Raw genomic sequence first — 20,000 nt, 5'->3', positions numbered from 1 at the left:
ATAATATATGCAGGTAGATATATAAAATATATAATATATGCAGGTAGATATATAAAATATATAATATATACCAGGAGATATATAAAATATATAATATATGCAGGTAGATATATAAAATATATAATATATGCAGGTAGATATATAAAATATATAATATATACCAGGAGATATATAAAATATATAATATATGCAGGTAGATATATAAAATATATAATATATGCAGGTAGATATATAAAATATATAATATATGCAGGTAGATATATAAAATATATAATATATACCAGGAGATATATAAAATATATAATATATGCAGGTAGATATATAAAATATATATAATATATACCGGGAGATATATCAAATATATATATAATATATACCGGGAGATATATAAAATATATAATATATGCAGGTAGATATATAAAATATATAATATATACAGGTAGATATATAAAATATATAATATATACAGGGAGATATATAAATAAATACAAATAATTTAAAAATAACAACTTTTTTCTAGCATTGTGACTGCCTATGGCCCCTGGTCCTAGCATAGATTACTGTTGGATAGATGATTCACTTACTTAAACAAATGTATTGTTGTAGGTCGCTTTGTATAAAGGCGTCTGCTAAATGCCATAAATGTAAATATACCATTTAGCTGACGCTTTTATCCAAAGCGACTTACATTACAATGAGTGCGTACATTTTTCAATATATATGGTCACATTTTTCAGTATATATGTATTATAATATATCATATTATGTCTCTGTGTATGGGGAGAGAGACATTGTCTTAACATTAGCCTCGTCAGGCTAAACCATTGCCAAACTGAATAAATACGGCACACTCAACTTCTAAACTCCTTTGCTAGTCATAGAATCATGTAAGTAAATGATTCGCTGACAAGAATCTTGAAAATCACTTATTGTTTAGTTGAATAGTCATGACTGGTTTGAGGCTGAAAAGTTTGTTTGTCCTATTGTAACCACAGTAACGTTTTTGACAGCTCATACTTTAGCGAGGGACACATACAGAAGACATGTTTATTTAATTTCCGTGGTCACAAAGCAGCAAAACGCCCTGTATTTCGTGTTAACATACTAATGGTTTGAAGGAAATTTCATGTCCTGGTTTGAAGGACATTTCATGCAGCTAAAGAAGCTTGAAAGAAATAACCTCATTCGAAAACAAGTCTTCTAAACTCCAATAGCTAATCTACAAAGCTAGCCAGTGCTTAGAGCTGCCAAAGCTGCTAAACAAAGAAAGTACATTATCAAAGTACATTATCAAAGTACATTATCAAAGTACATTATCAGCCCTCAGAAGAAGAGCCAAACACCATGGCCGGCTAGGTCTCCCTTGTAAAAGAGGTCTTTGGACCTCAATAAATAAAAGGTTTATAAACCCTAGTTCACACTACGCTGAGCTGTACTGGGCTGGGCCAAGCTGAGCTGAGCTGTACTGGGCTGGGCCAAGCTGAGCTGTACTGTACTGGGCCAAGCTGAGCTGTACTGGGCTGGGCCAAGCTGAGCTGAGCTGTACTGAGCTGGGCCAAGCTGAGCTGTACTGGGCTGGGCCAAGCTGAGCTGTACTGAGCTGGGCCAAGCTGTACTGAGCTGGGCCAAGCTGAGCTGTACTGGGCTGGGCCAAGCTGAGCTGTACTGGGCCGGGCCAAGCTGAGCTGTACTGGGCCAAGCTGAGCTGTACTGAGCTGGGCCAAGCTGAGCTGTACTGGGCTGGGCCAAGCTGAGCTGTACTGAGCTGGGCCAAGCTGAGCTGTACTGAGCTGGGCCAAGCTGAGCTGTACTGAGCTGAGCTGTACTGGGCTGGGCCAAGCTGAGCTGTACTGAGCTGGGCCAAGCTGAGCTGTACTGGGCTGGGCCAAGCTGAGCTGTACTGGGCTGGGCCAAGCTGAGCTGTACTGAGCTGGGCCAAGCTGAGCTGTACTGGGCTGGGCCAAGCTGAGCTGTATTGGGCTGGGCCAAGCTGAGCTGTACTGAGCTGGGCCAAGCTGAGCTGTACTGAGCTGGGCCAAGCTGAGCTGTACTGGGCTGGGCCAAGCTGAGCTGTACTGAGCTGGGCCAAGCTGAGCTGTACTGGGCTGGGCCAAGCTGAGCTGTACTGGGCTGGGCCAAGCTGAGCTGTACTGAGCTGGGCCAAGCTGAGCTGTACTGGGCTGGGCCAAGCTGAGCTGTACTGGGCTGGGCCAAGCTGAGCTGTACTGGGCTGGCCTGGCCTGGTTACGCATCCACCATAGCTGCTGAGGCAGTGCTGGAAAGGACAATGTGAGAAAAAGAAAAGTTCTGAACCGGAACAGTATGGTTCCGGGTCGGCCCTGTAGTGCGTGAGGCTCCAAAGTGTCAAATCAAATCAGAGCTCATTTGTCATGTGCACGGGACACAGCTGAACCACTTAGTACAGCTACCTCTCAACAGCACAGGGAGTATAGGGATAAAGAATAATAACAATATCAACACACCATCAAATAATCACAGTCAAACAGAACCTCTCAACAGCGCAGGGAATACGACTGCCTATGGCCCCTGGTGTGAGGGTTGATTACTTTGTCTTATGATGACTGATGGATAGATGATTCACTTACTTAAACAAATGTATTTGTTGTAAGTTGCTTTGGATAAAGGCGTCTGCTAAATGCCATGAGTGTAAATGTAATGTAAATGAATATAAGGATAAAAAAAAATAATAACAATAACAACACACCATCAGATAATCATAGTCAAACAGGTAAGTGGTGGATTACATACAGATTATTAGTATAAATATGTCCAAATTAGTGTAAATATGTTGTACCTGTACAGTGCTGGTTTGCTCTGCAGCACGTGAGGGTGTACCAGCTGTTCAAACAGACTGTAGACCAGGATGGGCAGCGACGTAAAGCAGATGTTGTACAATGTCAGGTAGACGCTGTCATACAGGGTCTGGAGGGGGGAGGGAGGGAGGGAGAGAGAGAGAGAGAGAGATCATGGGGGGGGGGGGTGACAGGAGAGAAGAAGGTTGAGATAGTCACAGGACATGTAATGAAAACATTGCATGCACACGCACTCACAGTAAACTCCCTGACATGAAAATACATTTGGCTACACCCTCCTTTGATGATCAACAGACAGTTGGAAAGTGTGTGTTGTGAAGTGAAATGTACAGCAAGTGCTGTGTGATATATTTAGAACAAGTATGTGTTGCATACATAAGACTATACACTGACAGAATACACACCAAGCCAAATTAACGGTAAAACGGACCGAAAACACGGACTAAACAATGAGAAAATGAGACATAGAAAGGGACTTACTTGTTGTGAAAACAGACAGAAGAACTGGTATAAAAACTGCGGTGTTATAAAGCACACATTCTAGAAGGAGACAGAGAAGCATTTAGACCAATCACAGGCAGACAGATGTATCCATGTTATTATGATTATGATTCTTAGAATAGTGACAACACACACCCAATAACATGTTTATCTGGCTACATGCTGCATGTGCTTTAACTCCTACGACGAGCTACTCTTGTTTTACAATAGGACCATCCAGAGACTGTACAGTATGTTTTCAATATTTTCTTCAACCGATACCACTTATTAGACAGGGACAATGTACAGAAATCAACGTGTGACAGGACTAAAGAGTAACGTGTAACGTGTGACAGGACTAAAGAGTAACGTGTAACGTGTGACAGGACTAAAGAGTAACAATGCTAGAGTTGCTAGACAGATGGTCATCCAGTCCAAGGGTGTGTGTGTGTGTGTGTGTGTGTGTGCGCGTGCCTGTGTGTGTGTGTTTGCCCGTGTGTGTGTATGTGTGCCCGTGTGTGCCTGTGTGTGTGTGTGTGTGTGCCTGTGTGTGTGTGTGTGTGCCTGTGTGTGTGTGTGTGTGTGTGTGTGTGCCTGTGTGTGTGTGTGTGTGTGTGCCCGTGTGCCTGTGTGTGTGCCTGTGTGTGTGTGTGTGTGTGTGTGTGTGTTAGACAGATGGTCATCCAGTCCCAGGGCAAGGTTCAACCAGATGAACAGCGCTGATGCTCAACGAACACATCAGCGTCGGCAGAAACCTGAGAGCGGAAAACCTCAGACTTCCACCTCCACTGACTCGTACTCAGGACAACGCAACCAACCCAACGTGTGTGACTTACCTTGTAAAAAAAGTACTGCACGAGAGTCGCTATCCTAATGTAGTAGAAGTGGCCGTGGACCAGCAGCAGCTTGGAGAGGAACTTGAACCTCGCGATGGCGTAGTCGCTGTTTCTCACCGCTTGTCGGCCCTCTTTGCCCATGATGCCTGAAAACACACACGTCAGGGTGTGTTAGCCACTTAGCCTCGTTAGCGTTGACAGCGGCAGGAGCTGTTATCGAATCAAATCTAAATCTAAATCAAATCAAGTTGTATTTGTCACTTATAACGCATACGGTTGTAATTGACAGTGAAATGTTTTGGGATCTCGCTCCACGCTCAACAACAGCAGTCAGCAACAATAAACAATTCAATAACAAGTAATAAAAGTGACAATAAAGTGACAGGGTGACAACCGTTAGGTTGTGTTGTTGTTAGCCACTTAGCTTTGAAACATCACAGTGAAATTATGAAATCTACCACTGAAAATAGTTCTAGTGCTTATTTGTTATTGTAGATTTAATAACTGGCAAATGAACATTAAATCAAGTTAGACTTGATTGCTTAGTGATGTTTTGGATAACAAATGTACGTTCAATGTTTGATTTGAATGCATCGTGATTGGTTTAGAGGACTGACCTATGCCAACGTGGGCCTCCTGGATCATGCTGACGTCGTTCGCTCCATCTCCGATGGCCAGAGTGATGGGTTTCTCTGGAGACGTCTTAAACATCCTCACCACCTGACCCAGACAGAGGACAGAGCAGAACTCTTCACACACTGATGCACATGCACTCTAATCCATTTCTATCTGTACCTGACAGGAACACATACAACAGCTTCTGATTCTGCAACGTACAGAAGATGTTTCTTTATAAATGCATAATTGTCAGTTTATATTTAATTGGATTTTGTTTTCGCATACATGTGTGTAGATGATGTATTGTATTGATGTTTTAATCTGTATTGTTTTGTTCAATTGCTGCACTATTGTGGATTGACACTCAAATAAAATATCTATCTATCTATCTGTCTGTCTGTCTATCTATCTATCTGGGTTGGGCGGTATACATTTTTTCATACCTTTATACCGTCCTCAAATTTTACCGGGGTATACGGTACCCAGTAAAAATAAATAATAACGTCGCATGGGGCTGGCGGGAGAAGTCGTTGCTCCATATATTTAATCTACGTTGAAAAACTGAATTATTTATGTTGTGACTGCTATACCGTATGACATTTAGCCTAAACAAACAATCATTTAGGCACAGCTTGACAAACTAAACTAAACAGTTGGATAGCATAATATGATAGCTTAATAAGAAGCATCATGTCCTATGTCAGGCTAGGCTATCATTTGTCTATAAAATATTACTTTAGTTACCGTTGTGAGGCTATGCTGTGGGGGTCCTAATTCCGCTTGCTTCTTTTTGAGCTCTCTCTTTCGGGGCCAGCTGTGAGCGACGGCGGCGGTAAAACAGTTGAGCAACGGCCAATTCAGGGCCCTGACGGCGGCTGCAATGTTAGCAGCGGTGTCAGTCCTTATGGCTGCAAGTTTATTCGCATCTGCGCAGAGTGCATCAATAACGTTGTCCGCCGTGAGGATTTCTGGAAAAAAAGCTAATCTGTAGGCATTTTGACTGTAGTTTCCAGTCGGGTGCGACAAAGTGGACGGTTAACAACGTGTATGTCGTTGTGTTAACTGACGACCACATATCCGTTGTTAGCGAATACCTGTCTGAACCCGACAGCAGCACTTGATAGACAAATTTCCCATCCGTGCAGCTGCTAATGGGTGTTTCAAGTTTTAGGTGCGGGTGTGGATTAGTGTTCCCATCTCTGGCCGTCATCTTTTTCATGCAAATAACCATGTCCAAATCTGCAGGCTCTCCTTTCGGAAACCCGAAATGCTGCCGTATAGTAGCAGTTTTTTAGGGACCAAGTCAAGGCATTTTTTTAGGGACCAAGTCATTAACGCTAGTCATCTTTTTTTTCTTCCACCTTCTCTGACCTCAGGTGGAAGAGGTCACGTTCAACACCCTAAAAGTTACACTAGTAATTCTTTCTCCAACCACGCCGGCAGCTGCGCTGTTACACATTGTGAATTGACAAACAGCAGTTTGATAGATAATGGAGCAGACATTTCATGAGGGTATTGAAAAGCACACTGTGGGCATTTTCAAATCCCACGGGATACCGTATTACCATTACACCGCCCAACCCTACCAACTATTTATCTATGTATCTACACTACATGGCCAAAAGTATGTGGACGACCGAAACATCAAACCCACATGTGCTTGTTAAACATCTCATTCCAAAACCATGGGCATGAATATGGAGTTGGTCCCCCCTTTGCTGCTATAACGGCATCCACTCTTCTGGGAAGGCTTTCCACTAGATTTTGGAACATGGCTGCGGGGATTCGCTCCCATTCGGCCACAAGAGCATTAGTGAGGTCGGGCACGATGTTAGGCGAAAAGGCCTGGCTCACAGTCGGCGTTCCAATCATCCCAAAGGTGTTTGATGGGGTTGAGGTCAGGGCTCTTTGCAGGCGAGAGAAGTTCTTCCATTCCACTCTTGCCAAACCATGTCATTATGGACCTCGCTTTGTGCACGGGGGTATTGTCATGCTGAAACAGGACCAGACGAGGCCAGAACCCAGAATCGTCTGTCAGACTGCCAGGTAGCGAAGCGTGATTCATCACTCCAGAGAACGCGTTTCCACTGCTCCAGAGCCCAACGGCGGTGTGCTTTCCACCACTCCAGCCGACATTTGGCATTGCCCGTGGTGATGTTAGGCTTGTGTGAGGCTGCTCGGCCACGGAAACCCATTACCCAGCTCCCGACGAACAGTTCTTGTGCCGACGTTGCTTCCAGAGGCAGAGCGGAACTCGGTAGTGAGTGTTGCAACCGAGGACAGACGATTTTTACGTGCTTCAGCACTCGGCGGTCCCGGTCTGTGGGCTCGTGTGGCCGACCGTTTCGCGGCTTGGATGTTGTTGCTCCTAGAGGTCATCACTTCACAATAACAGCACTCACAGTTGACCGGGGGAAGCTCGAGCAGGGCAGACATTTTACAAACTGACTTGTTGGAAAGGTGGCATTCTATGACGGTGCCACGTTGAAAGTCACTGAGCTCTTCAGTACGACCCATTCTACTGCCAATGTTTGTCTAAGGACATTGCATGGTTGTATGCTTGCTTTTATGCACCTGTTAGCAATGGGTGTGGCTGAAATAGCTGAACCCAACTAATTAGAAGGGGTGTCCACATACTTTTGGCTATGTAGTGTATAATGGACATCCGGGGAGCTCTTAAGCAACCCGATCACCTGACCAAGACAGAAATACACCAGACAAGAACAGAACACACACAACTCTCTCAGCCTTCCTAATCTACACCATACATTTCTACATGGACATAATGGATGTCTGGGGAGGTCTTCAGCAGCCGCGCCGCCAGACCACGACAGAAGACAGAACATAACTCTCACATGCTGTGCTTCTACTTAATCTATTTCTATTTCAACATAATGGGCCTCTGGGGACCAAGACAGAAACACTCATTACAGCATCAGCAGTAAGCAGACATGCAGGGGGAGGCTGGTGGAGGTGGAAATCTGAGGACAGGCTCATTGTAATGCACGTGTTTGATACCATTCCTCATCCCTCCAATTTCTACCTTGACCAGCCTACTCTGGTGGACAGGCAGAGCAGGTTAACATCAGTGGGACCAGGAGGACGACCAGAGCAATTAACCTCTGGCCCTGGCTTCTCCTGATAAAGGACTACTACTCATAACTCTGACCACCAACGCACTGTACATGTAGCGTTGGAAAGAGGAAGCATTTTGTCTTCTTTTAGCTCTATACTCCAGTAGAGATTCTCAGCTTCAATTCAATGTTTTCTTTTTTTCTGATTAGTTTCACCATTTAGAAATGTCAACTCATAACTCTGACCACCAACGTAGGCAGTTCTGGGAAAAAAAACAAGAAAAACACTGAAATAGCTGAAATAGCTTTGATAGGCTAACCGTGTGCTAAGCAGAGGTCTGCTCACCAAGTCAATTTCCTGTATGTGCAAATATACTTGGCCAAATAAAAGAATTCTGAATTCTGAATTCTGATAGGTCGACAACGAGTGTTCTATAAGGAAGAGTGGTGCCAATGAAGGCCGATGGCAAATAGTTCCTTTACATACTTTATATAATAATAAATATAATAATACTTTAGAATGGAGAGGTTTTGATGGGCTGCCTCTGCTCCAAGCGGCTCCAAGCTGTGCTCTGATAGGCAGACCCTGTTCTAAGGTGTTCTCTGATAGGTTAACTGCTCTACAGAGAGGTCTGATAGGCTGTCTCTGTTCTAAGGTGTGCTCTGTCAGGTAGGTGTGTGTGTGTGTGTGTGTGTGTGTGTGTGTGTGTGTCTCACCTTGGCCTTCTGCAGGGGGGCCATGCGGCAGCAGAGCACGGCGGAGCAGTTCCTACACACCTCCATGAACAGCTTCTCATGCTCCCTGAGAGCCATAGATAGACTGGCCCCGTCTACCACCAAACCATGTTGAATCACATGGTCCTCCTTGATCCTGGAGGGGGGGAGGCAGGGGAGAGGGAGAGGGAGAGGGGGAGAGAGAGAGAGAGAGAGTTGAGATAGCCACAGGACATGTAATGAACATCACGCACGCACTCACGCACGCAGTGAACTCCCTGCCATGAAAATGACGTGTTTATTTCTGTGTTGTCAACTGCCAGCTACATTTGGCTACACCCTGCTCTGATGATCAACAGAGAGTTGGGAAGTGTGTGTTATGAAGTGAAATGTACAGCAAATACTGGGGGAGGATGGTGGGGGGGAGTGGAGGAGAGGAGAGGAGGGTAGAGGGGGGGGGGGAGGGGGGAGGAGGAGGGGAAAGAAAAGAGAAAAGGAGATGAGACATCAAAACAACTACTAATTTCAAACGACAGAACCATGACAACATTCACAGTCTTGACTCCTCAACAACATTTTCATCATTTATCACACTTGTGTGGGAGGGTGCATGAATCCTTTTGAAGCCTCCACCCCCCCAGTTCCCTCCCTCCCCCCACGTTCCCCCCCTCCCCCCACCCCCCACCCGTCGTGAATCACCATCAGAACAGCAGCTGCTACCTCGGGGGGGCACCAGGTCTCCCCCTCTCCCCGTCCCCCGTCCTACTCCCCCCCCCGTGATTAAGAAGTCACAGCGTCTCCGATCGTCCCCTACACAAATCCTCTCATGACGGGTAAACACGACACCGACACAACATTTCCTCAGCAACTGCTCCCAGGGGCAGCACCACGTCTCAAGATGTCTCCGTCTGTGTCCCTAACGCGCAGGGTTCCCTAACGACATCAGTAGTGTCGTGGCCCGTTCCCTTAACCACGTTTGACGGAGCAAACAAACATACTAGACATGGAAAGAGACAAAGAAAGAGACACACTTGTTGTGAAAACAGCAGAAGAACTGGTATAAGAACTCGGGGCTTAATAAAGCACGCATTTCTAGAATGAGACGGAGAAGCATTTAGACCAATAACATCCAGAGAACGTATCCATGTTATATATACAGTATATACTGTATATATATATATATATTATTATGTTGTTGTTGTTGTTGGTGAGTGTATATGTACATTTAGAATAGCGATATGTTTGTGTTTGCCTAGTTCCAAATGCGTGAAAGTCAAACTTGGCCTTCCTGGGGGGCGCTTAGTGGTGTAGCACACTAATGCGCACACCACGTAATCGCAAGGTTCCTGGTTCGATTCCGACCCTCGACATATCTATTTAGAAATGCCCTAAAATATATAAAAAAAAAATAAAAAAAAAAATAAAAAAAAAAAAAAACTTGGCCTTCCCTAAGCCAATAGAAAGATTGTCGAAAAACAGACGGTGGCATAGCCATTGGCTTTACTTCAGATCAGTCTTCTCCCTCAGCAGTTCCCCGACACAACAGACACTTTACTTAGTAAATTCACCCTGGTTCTGGAGTGAAGGTTTGAGTCGTTGTTATTCCAGGCTTATAGTCTGGGGACGAGGTTTGTGTCGGTGTTACCAACAGAAGATTCGCTGAAGAACAACAACAACAACACCGCTCATGGTCAGTACCATGTCTCTGTCAGACACACACAGGGTTCCCATGGCAACTACACTCAAAGTCTCACAGGCCATTCTATAAACTGCTACACCAACAGCCAACATAAATCAATCAATCGAATATATTTGTACAGCCTTTTTCACAAAGACAATGATCTCACAGCGCTTTACAACAAGAAGAATACAAACAATATAAACAATAAATACAAACTAACATCGAAGCACAGACCACCCAAAAAGCAAGGCACAGAAAAGCTTCATCATGTCTGTCTGTGTGTTACAGATTCCCTGATCGAGGTTCGTTTGACCTGAGATGTTGTGACAGTGATTCCATTAATTGGAGCTCTCTCCTTTACACCTAAAATTACCAACAGCTGGTAACTGTTATACTGACAACTGACCTGCATTGAAATCATTGAAGTGAAACAAATTAAATTAATCTTCATAGGACTGAAGTCATTCTTTAAAGTTAACTGAGCTGAGGGGTTTCTGAAATTGAATGTAAGTGTGTGTGTGTGTGTGTGTGTGTGTGTGTGTCACCCCCACTACCCCCCTGTACAAGTTTCTCTCCTGTTAATAATAATAATAATAAATAAATAAATAAATAAAAAATCCTTCTTCTAGCATTGTGACTGCCAATGGCCCCTGGTCTGAGCATTGATTACTTTATATTATGAAGACTGATGGATAGATGATTCACTTACTTAAACAAATGTATTTGTTGTAAGTCGCTTTTGATAAAGGGGTCTGCTAAATGCAATAAATGTAAATGTATGTGTGCATGTATATGTGTGTGCGTATGTGTATATGTGTGTGTGTGCGTGCATGCATATGTGTGTGTGTGTGTGTGTGTATGTATATGTGTGTGTGTGTATATATGTGTATGTGTGTGTATATATGTGTGTATATATATGTGTATGTGTGTGTATATATGTGTATGTGTGTGTATATATGTGCCCCTTACCTGCGGGCCAACCTGCGGAGCTGCTCGGCACACTCGTTGTCTGAGTGCTGCTGGACCAGCTCCAGGATGTTCATGGTGCGGTGGAAGTGGCCGCAGGACAGGCTGACGCTGACCGCCGTCTCGTGCTTGTCCCCCGTCAGCACCCACACTTTGATGCCCGCAAGGCGCAGCGCCTCGATGGTCTCCTGGACCTTTTCCTGGAGCCTGGGGGAGGGGGGGGAGGGTGGGGAAGGGGGGAGGGGGGAGAGAGAGAGAGAGAGAGTAAGAACTAATTAGAACAAGTTCAAAGCTATTTCTAGACACATACAGACAGACAGTCAACACTGCCCTAATGCCTCTCCTGAGACAGACAGAGACACACACAGCAGTGTTAACAGCAGTGTGTGTGTGTGTGTGTGTGTGTGTCTCAGGAGGGGGATTAGGGCAGTGTTAACTGTGTGTGTGTGTGTGTGTGTGTGTGTGTGGCCTAATGCCTCTCTTGAGACAGACAGAGAAACAGAGACACACACACAGTCATAACATGTGTTAATAAGTGCACAATCAACCCCATTCTGCACAGCAGCTTGCCATATCAGATATCAGAGAAAGTAACCTTTGATATAAACACATTTCAGCTCCCAAATAAGTTAGAGATGCTGCGATTATCATGCACAGTCACGATGTGTTGAGTCTTCCCTCGGGGCACTGATCTGAGCGAAAACAGCCAGACATGATCTCTCCCTCAATAAGACACCACGTAGCTCACAGTATATGCACTGCCGGCTGATGAACACTGAGATTATGACTAGATAGGAATGTTATATTCATCAGCTTTATTAGCCAGCCTCATTATAAGAGAGTCCTGCAGAGGGTGAAGTGATGAAGATTTATCATATCGTAAATGATGGAGAGGCTCTGTGGAAGACTCTGAGAGAGAAGAGAGGAGACGCGATGTGTGTCTGCCAGAGGGAGAATTCATTATGTTCATTAGAAGCAGAGAGAGATGGGGGGGTGGGGGGGGAGAGAGGAGAGAGAGAGGAGAGGGAGAGAGAGAAAGAAGAGAGAGAAAGAGAGAGAGAGAGATAAGGGGGGAGAGAGAGAGAGGGGTGGAGGGGGGGAGAGAGAGAGAGGAGAGATAGAGAAGAGAGAAAGAAGAAAGAAGAGAGAGAGAGAGAGAGGAAAAGATAAGAAAGAGAGTGACTGCGCTGACACACAAGCAGATGGTGTGGGCTGTTCCGAGTTCCTCTGCAGAACACGTGTGTGTGTGTGTGTGTGTGTGTGTGTGTGTGTGTGTGTGTGTGTGTGTGCGTGTGTGTGTGTGTGTGCACTAGCCCGTACACACACGTTAACCTACCAGCCAAGGCACAAAAATGTACGTTCGCATCACTACTCGTTGGCTGTCATTGGGGTAGGCCTGTTTACCCCAAACGGGTGTGTGTGTGTGTGTGTGTGTGTGTGTGTGTGTGTGTGTGCGTATGTGCATGTATATATGTGTGTGTGTGTGTGTGTGCATGTGTATGTGCGTGTGCGTGTGCGTGTGCGTGTGCGCGTGTGCGCGTGTGTGCGTGTGTGTGTGTGTGTGTGTGTGTGCGCGCGCGTCTGACAGGTAACAATAACCAGTCCGGTCAATCGGCTATAACGTATCGTGTCATCTACGGAGTAATTATCATAGACATGTCTCGTCGTTCTACGCCGAGCGCCCGCTGACCCCAGAGCCAGCTGTACTGGCCAGGGAACCGCTGTTACATAATTGTTTTAATGGAGCTTGTTTACACGCCTCATTACATGTCATAATGACATCTCTCCCTCCGCACGAATACAGTACACGCAACTACTGTAGTGGTTCTGCTGGTCCGGTTGGGTCCGGTCGGATCCTGGCATGCTGGGTGTCCTTCAAAATAAGCTGTGTTCGTTTTGCCCGGGTCACAAGGTCACATGAACGGACAGTCCGCTTTAAATCATGGTTCAGTTAACGCAGTTATGACAAAGAAAATTACCAGAGGGAAGGGCAGATTGGCATTTTCCCCGTCATAATTGTACTGACTGTGATGCCATGATGATTAAAAGGTGATTATTTCTCACACCCCAAACTGGGAAAGCCTTCCAGGTAAAAGGAAGGATAGCCTGTCAAATCTAACAACGTTTGTGGTCTTCTTATTGAAACGTCTGTGTGGATTTTGTTATGTGGGGAGTTGGAGCTGAAGTATTATATTACAGAGATGGAGCTGAAGACTCGGACCACAGAACACAAGAGTTATATATGAGAAACCAAGAGGACAAGTCCCCCGTGGCCGGACACTTTACACAAACTAGCCATGAAGTGTGCCGTCCTCGGCATAGAGACAGAATGAGTAGAACTGACATGCCCATTCAAATCAACGTTCCATGGTGGGGGTACCGGCGGCCATCTTTTTTGGCGTACCACTTGGAAGTTTGAGTTCACAGCTTTATTACCAACCCAACCCAGTGGCCTGGGGTGGTCCAGTGGTCCAGCACCACGGCCAACAGTGCACACATATGCCCATGTCGGCATGGTTTCGAATCCGGCCCACACCCTGCTGACATACCCTCTCCTCCTTACTTTCCTGTCTCTCTCCACTGTCTCTATCCAATAAAGATGAAAAATGTAAGAGTGGGACTGCCCCACTCAAAATAACCTTAAAAAAAAAGAAATAATAATAATGACCCAACTGACATTGGAATGTTCAGTCCAATGAGTTGCTATGGTGCCACCTCTGAATTAGAATTTCCTCTTTGTGTTCTACACACGCAGTCACAATGATTTCCATGGCAATCATGTATCACAATTCCACCATGTCAGACATCTTTTGGTGTACTAGCCAAATTGCCATGGTCTGAGGGACCATGTCTGTTCTACTCATTGTATTTATATGGTCTGAGGTTCTACCCAAGGGGGAGGGTTGGGATGGGGAGAGATTATTATTGAGAGGGAAGCATGTTGGATAAACTGCTTGCAGACTGAGTTACCTAGAGGCTTGAATGAGGAATTATTTTTTTGTAGCTGTACTGTGTGACACATAAGTCCTGAGTCATAGAGAATTCAGAATTGAATGGCTAACTGCATTAGGCCCAAGGTAGGGAGGCAGGGGAGGCAGGGGGAGCAGGGGGGCTGTAGCAGGGATGTGTGTGTGTTTGTGTGCGTGGGTCAATGTGTGTGTGTGTGTGTGTGTGTGTGTGTGTGTGTGTGTTCATCCGTGTGTGTGTGTGTGTGTGTGTGTGTGTGTGTGTTCATCCGTGTGTGTGTGTGTGTGTGTGTGTGTGTGTGTGTGTGTGTGTTGAATCTCCATGGTGACTCCACTCTGCTGTGTCATCAAGGTAAACATGCTGCTCCCAGGAACTCAGCAGGAGGAAGCTCGGCAGCAACAGCCATAAAATATGTCCTGTTGGCCATAACCTGTTTGTGTGTGTGTGTGTGTGTGTGTGTGTGTGTGTGTCCATGTGTGTATGTGTCCATGTCCGTCTGCGTGTCTGTCTGTGTGTGTGCGTGTATTCGCGTCTGTCTGTGTGTGTTACACCTACTTGTCCTCCACCCCGGTGGCCCCCAGCAGCTCCAGGTCCTTCTCTATGAAGGCGAACACCTGGGCCAGCCTCTCTTCCCTCTGCTGCAGGGCCGTCCGGGCCTCATGGATCCTCCGGTCCACCTCCTCATACTCCTCCATGCTGAAGTGTCTGCAGGCCACCACCAGGGTCCGCAGGCCCTTCTGGAGGGGGGAGAGGGGAAGAGGGTGGGGAGGGGTAGGGGAGGGGGATGGTAGGTGGAAAGAGATGGGAGTGAAATCGAGGAGGAGAGGGGAGAGAGGGGGGGTGGGGAGATGGGGAGGGAAAGGAGGGGAGAGTAGGAGATGGAGAAGAGAAGCAGGAGAGAGAAAAGAGAGAGAGGGAAAGGATAGAACAAAGGGTTGGACGGTGGAGAGAGAAAAGAGCGGGGGAGAAGGAGGAGAGAGAGGGGGGGTAGAGAGGGATAGGAAGCAGAAGAGAAAGAGAAAAGAGAGGGGGCGGAGGGAGGGAGGGAATAGAAGGAAGAGAGAGAGAGAGGAAAGAAGGGGGAGAGAAAAGAGAATTGAGAGAGAGAGAGACGGGGGTGGGAGAGAGAGAGAGCAGGGAGGGAAACAGGAATGTGTCAGGGCTTGGCTCTATATCAAAGGAGCACTTCTGTTGCCTGTCACAAATCAAAACCGAATCTCAAAACGGGCCCTGATGTTTGGGAGAAATGGGCCGTTAAGTTGCGGGATTTACTGGCTGCACTCGCGGGGGGGCAAGGAGAGGCGGGGGTCCGGGAGCAATCATTACACTGCAGTAAAACATGAGAGGCAATCCAACACACACACACACACACACACACACACACACACACACACACACACACACACACACACACACAGGCACACGCAGGCACACGCAGGCACACACGAGAACACACACAAACACAAACACAGAGAAATGTGTGGAATGTGTTTTTCAGAGCAGCTCTGTGTATATATATATAAATATATATCTGGCATGAGATGTGTTCTCAATCTAGTGGAATGAAAACACATAAGAGATGACATACACACAGAATAATCCTCTGCATGTGTGACCGTGTGCGCTCGTGTGCCTGTGTTGGTCCTTGTGCATGTGTGCCCGTGTGTGTGTGTATGTATGTGTGCGTGTGTGTGTGTGTATGTATGTGTGCGTGTGTGCATCTGCATGTAATGTATGTATTTATTCCATAAAAAAGTGTCCCAGAGAACATTCTACAGCAGTGCTCATAAATTGACATGCCACAGAATAATCTTCTGAACGTATATGTGTGTGTGTGTATGTATGTGTGTGTGTGTGTGCACGCCTGTGTGTGCGCGCATGTGTCTGTGGGCAAAATAGTTGACATACACACAGAATAACCTTCTGTACATTTGAATTGTACATGCATGGCCTCATATGTGATGTAGTAACCCACTTACCAAGGCAAACTCATCTACATGCAGCCTCGTCTTCTCGATCTCTCCACTCTTAGTGAAGGGCAAAATGGCCGACTCGGCTCCCTTTGTAAATAGCACTTTTTCCCCTGAAACAAAAGAACAGATTAAAAAAAGTTACAGATCAAACAGAGGGCGACAGTACGTTTATGGGAGATGGGTGGGCTGAAGCAAGGTGTCGGCCAGGGGAGGCTGGTGGAGATAGAAATCGGAGGACGGGCTCATTGTAATGCTTGGAACACGCACGCGTTTCGATACCATTCTTTACTCTGTTCCATCCACTACAATGAGCCCGTCCTCCGATTTCTACCTCCACCAGCCTCTCCTGGTGCAGGCCCAAATCAAAAATGGCTGACATTAGATGAGATATACCTGCAACGGGATGCAATATAACGCAGAAATGCACACAAACATTGTTTTGATCGACTGTGTGCAGAACAGAGTGTTTAAGAACACAATTATTGATTCGAGGTATATCCATTTGGAGTTTGGCTCGGTACCTGAGGGGATCTGCAATATCACACTCATTCTTCGTCTGTTGGCGTCAAACTCCAGGACATGCAGGAGTTTATACCTGCAGAAAACAAAGGAATAACAATATACAGTTTTTCATCAAGACACATTAAAAAAATCTTCACATCATAAATAAATAAATAAAGAGATGACACTTACTTTTCTGATTTTCCAAATGTTTTTATTTCCATCTTTTGTCCGTTGCTCCCCATAAAGGTCACTCCCATCCTACAATAAAAAAAAACACACGATTATTACAAGATCTGTCTAAATATACACGACAGGCCGAACTATGGTCTGAAATATCTGTGTTGAACCTTTCCTGAATTTGTCTGGATTAATGAGTTTGCTTGTCCTAGGAGCACATTGAGAAAAACTCTGGTTTTACAGCTAGATCAATATGATCTGACAGCACAACAAATTGCCTGAGCTGAGAGACGAGAGCAGAGAGATGAGAGTTGAGATTCAACACAGTTTTTCTGTCCTTGGTGCTCTACCTTTTAACGAGGAGGCGTAGTGCAGACAGACAGGTGGACAGACAGAGAGAGACATGTAGACACAGACAGACAGAGGGCAGACAGACAGACAGACAGACAGACAGAGACATATAGGCAGACAGACAGATACATAGACAGACAGATAGATAGACAGACAGACAGGCAGGCAGACAGAAAGGCAGACAGACAGGGGCAGTAATACCTTTTGGTAGCCTCCACCAGAGCCAGGCAAGCAGGCAGGCAGATAGGCAGACAGACAGGCAGACAGACAGGCAGGCAGATAGACAGGCAGACAGACAGGCAGACAGACAAGTAGACAGACATGCAGACAGACAGGTAGACAGACAGGCAGGGGCAGTACTACCTTTTGGTAGCCTCCACCAGAGCCTTCTCGTCGGGCGAGGAGGCGTAGTACTCCATGTGTGTGGTGGAGAAGCCGTTGGGGTGAGAGAAGGGGTCACCTGGTCCGTCCGGCACATCATAGCTGATCTCCACCGTGTGACACAGCGACACCGCCTTCAGAAACAGCTCCTCCTCACGATTCTGAGAACACACCGACGGACAGACCGACGGGGGAGAGAGAGAGAGAGAGAGAGAGCGAAAGAGAGAAACAGAAAAACAGACAAACATGAGTATTAAACTCTACCAAGAGTTATAGACTGAAACAAATAGACATGGCGCGCCATCAAGGAACATAATTATCAATGACAACACACAGGTAGAAATGCTGAGAAAATACATTGGATGAATGAAAAGAGAGGAGACTGACTTGACCAATGTGCTAGGTTAGCATGGGGCAATGTGCTAGGTTAGCATGGGGCAATGTGCTAGGTTAGCATGGGGCATAGTGCTAGGTTAGCATGGGGCAATGTGCTAGGTTAGCATGGGGCATAGTGCTAGGTTAGCATGGGGCAATGTGCTAGGTTAGCATGGGGCAATGTGCTAGGTTAGCATGGGGCATAGTGCTAGGTTAGCATGGGGCTTAGTGCTAGGTTAGCATGGGGCATAGTGCTAGGTTAGCATGGGGCATTGTGCTAGGTTAGCATGGGGCAATGTGCTAGGTTAGCATGGGGCAATGTGCTAGGTTAGCATGGGGCAATGTGCTAGGTTAGCATGGGGCAATGTGCTAGGTTAGCATGGGGCAATGTGCTAGGTTAGCATGGGGCAGAGTGAGATCTTAATAGGGTAGAAGCGGGGGGGGGGGGGTATTGTAGTTGTTATATTGTGAAATTGTGTCTCTTTTGTGAAATCAGACACAATCAGAAATCAATCAGACACAATGAGAAATCAATCAGACACCACAATCAGAAATCAATCAGAAATCAATCAGACACAATCAGAAATCAATCAGACACCACAATCAGAAATCAATCAGACACCACAATCAGACATCACAATCAGACACAATCAGAAATCACAATCAGACACAATCAGAAATCACAATCAGACACAATCAGAAATCCCCCTCAAAGATGATTTTGTCCAAGTACACAGAAACAAGAGAGGCTGAATGAGGCCGTAGCAGCTACCAGATGAGGTATAGATCCGTCTGGTGAGTCGTCCGTCATTCCCTCTGGTACCAGTTTGCCGTTAATCTCCTGGTATTTGATCCCGTTGATGGAACATTCCCGGAATTGCATCTCGTTCTCCGTCAAGGTGCCTGTTTTATCTGTAAACACGTACTCCACCTGGAACACACACACACACACACACACACACACATAAACGTGTGCACGCGCTCACACACACACAGCTAGAAGGTCATACAAGGCAACATAAGCAGACATTGATAACACACGCACAGGCACACACGCACAGGCACACACGCAAACACACACACACACACACCTGTCCAAGCTCTTCGTTGAGGTCTGATGTGTTGACCTGAGCTTTCTGATCACTCTCCTCGTGGTACAGGTCCAAGTCCCAGCCAATGAAAAAGGAGCCCAGGAACTTCTGCATCTCCACGGTAACGTACAGCGAGATGGGGATGATAAAGTTGTACAGGACCAGGAACGCCAGGAAGTCCGAGATGAACTTCAGGATCTGGGGAGGAAGAGGAGGAAGAGGAGGAGAGGGGGTGAGAAGAGGAGGAGGAGGAGGAGGAGAGAAAGAAATGTGAGTTCAGGCACCAATGGAAAACCAGGTTAATTGTACTTTAATTGAAGGTACAGAAATGTTATATATATAAGTACATTGACTTAGAGATCACATGAAATAGCAATTAGTAGGTGAAATAGTATTTATACAATCATCTATTAATTGCTTGTTCGTTAGTTTTTTCAGGGTTCAATATCGTATGACACCGCCCAGAACCATTTGATGGCAGTAAATCAATAGTGTTCATTTCTTTGAAGTACCAGAGAGTAACAAATTGAGTACCCAATTGTGACCACATCATTTCCAAGTAAACACCAGAGGTAAATACGACAGTTAGATTAAAGTGCTCTCCCACGAATTGGGTAGGGAACATTTCTTATTGAGTAATTGGTGTAGCGAGACTGGCTGGCAGGTAGGTCCAATGTGTGACTGTCACTTTCTGTATACCCAGTCGCAATATTTACAGCCATACCCACTGCTTCTGTGTGGGGGCGGGCACGGGGAGGAGGAGGGGGGGGGGATAAATACAATACTTCAAAGCCTGCTCTCACTATCACACTGACTGACACTCACACACATACACATACAGACACACACACACACACACACACACACACACACACACAGGTGCGCATACAGGCACACACACACACAGGCGCGCACACACACAGGCGCGCGCGCACACACACACACAGACAGTGAATGATATACACAGGGAGGATGGGT

General features: G+C 45.9%; 1 protein-coding gene across 1 annotated transcript in view; it reads right to left on the bottom strand.

Annotated features, from left to right (window-relative positions):
• Positions 1-20,000, bottom strand: part of atp11b (ATPase phospholipid transporting 11B) — a 52,369-nt gene that overhangs the window by 19,290 nt on the left and 13,079 nt on the right. The window contains exons 7-19 of the mRNA XM_083694764.1: positions 19,023-19,220; positions 18,704-18,862; positions 17,539-17,717; positions 16,837-16,905; positions 16,665-16,738; positions 16,150-16,253; positions 14,726-14,907; positions 11,207-11,410; positions 8,560-8,713; positions 4,768-4,870; positions 4,151-4,296; positions 3,315-3,374; positions 2,816-2,943 (exon numbers count right to left, since the gene is read on the bottom strand). Of these exons, the coding sequence (XP_083550890.1) occupies positions 2,816-2,943; positions 3,315-3,374; positions 4,151-4,296; positions 4,768-4,870; positions 8,560-8,713; positions 11,207-11,410; positions 14,726-14,907; positions 16,150-16,253; positions 16,665-16,738; positions 16,837-16,905; positions 17,539-17,717; positions 18,704-18,862; positions 19,023-19,220 (1,760 nt within the window). The remainder of the gene's footprint in view (positions 1-2,815; positions 2,944-3,314; positions 3,375-4,150; positions 4,297-4,767; positions 4,871-8,559; positions 8,714-11,206; positions 11,411-14,725; positions 14,908-16,149; positions 16,254-16,664; positions 16,739-16,836; positions 16,906-17,538; positions 17,718-18,703; positions 18,863-19,022; positions 19,221-20,000) is intronic.

The sequence above is a fragment of the Argentina silus genome (genome assembly GCF_951799395.1).
Source record: "Argentina silus genome assembly, chromosome: X".
Lineage (NCBI taxonomy): Eukaryota > Metazoa > Chordata > Actinopteri > Argentiniformes > Argentinidae > Argentina > Argentina silus.
The sequence above is the reverse complement of the archived record's forward strand: the minus strand, read 5'-3'. Positions and strand labels throughout refer to the sequence as shown.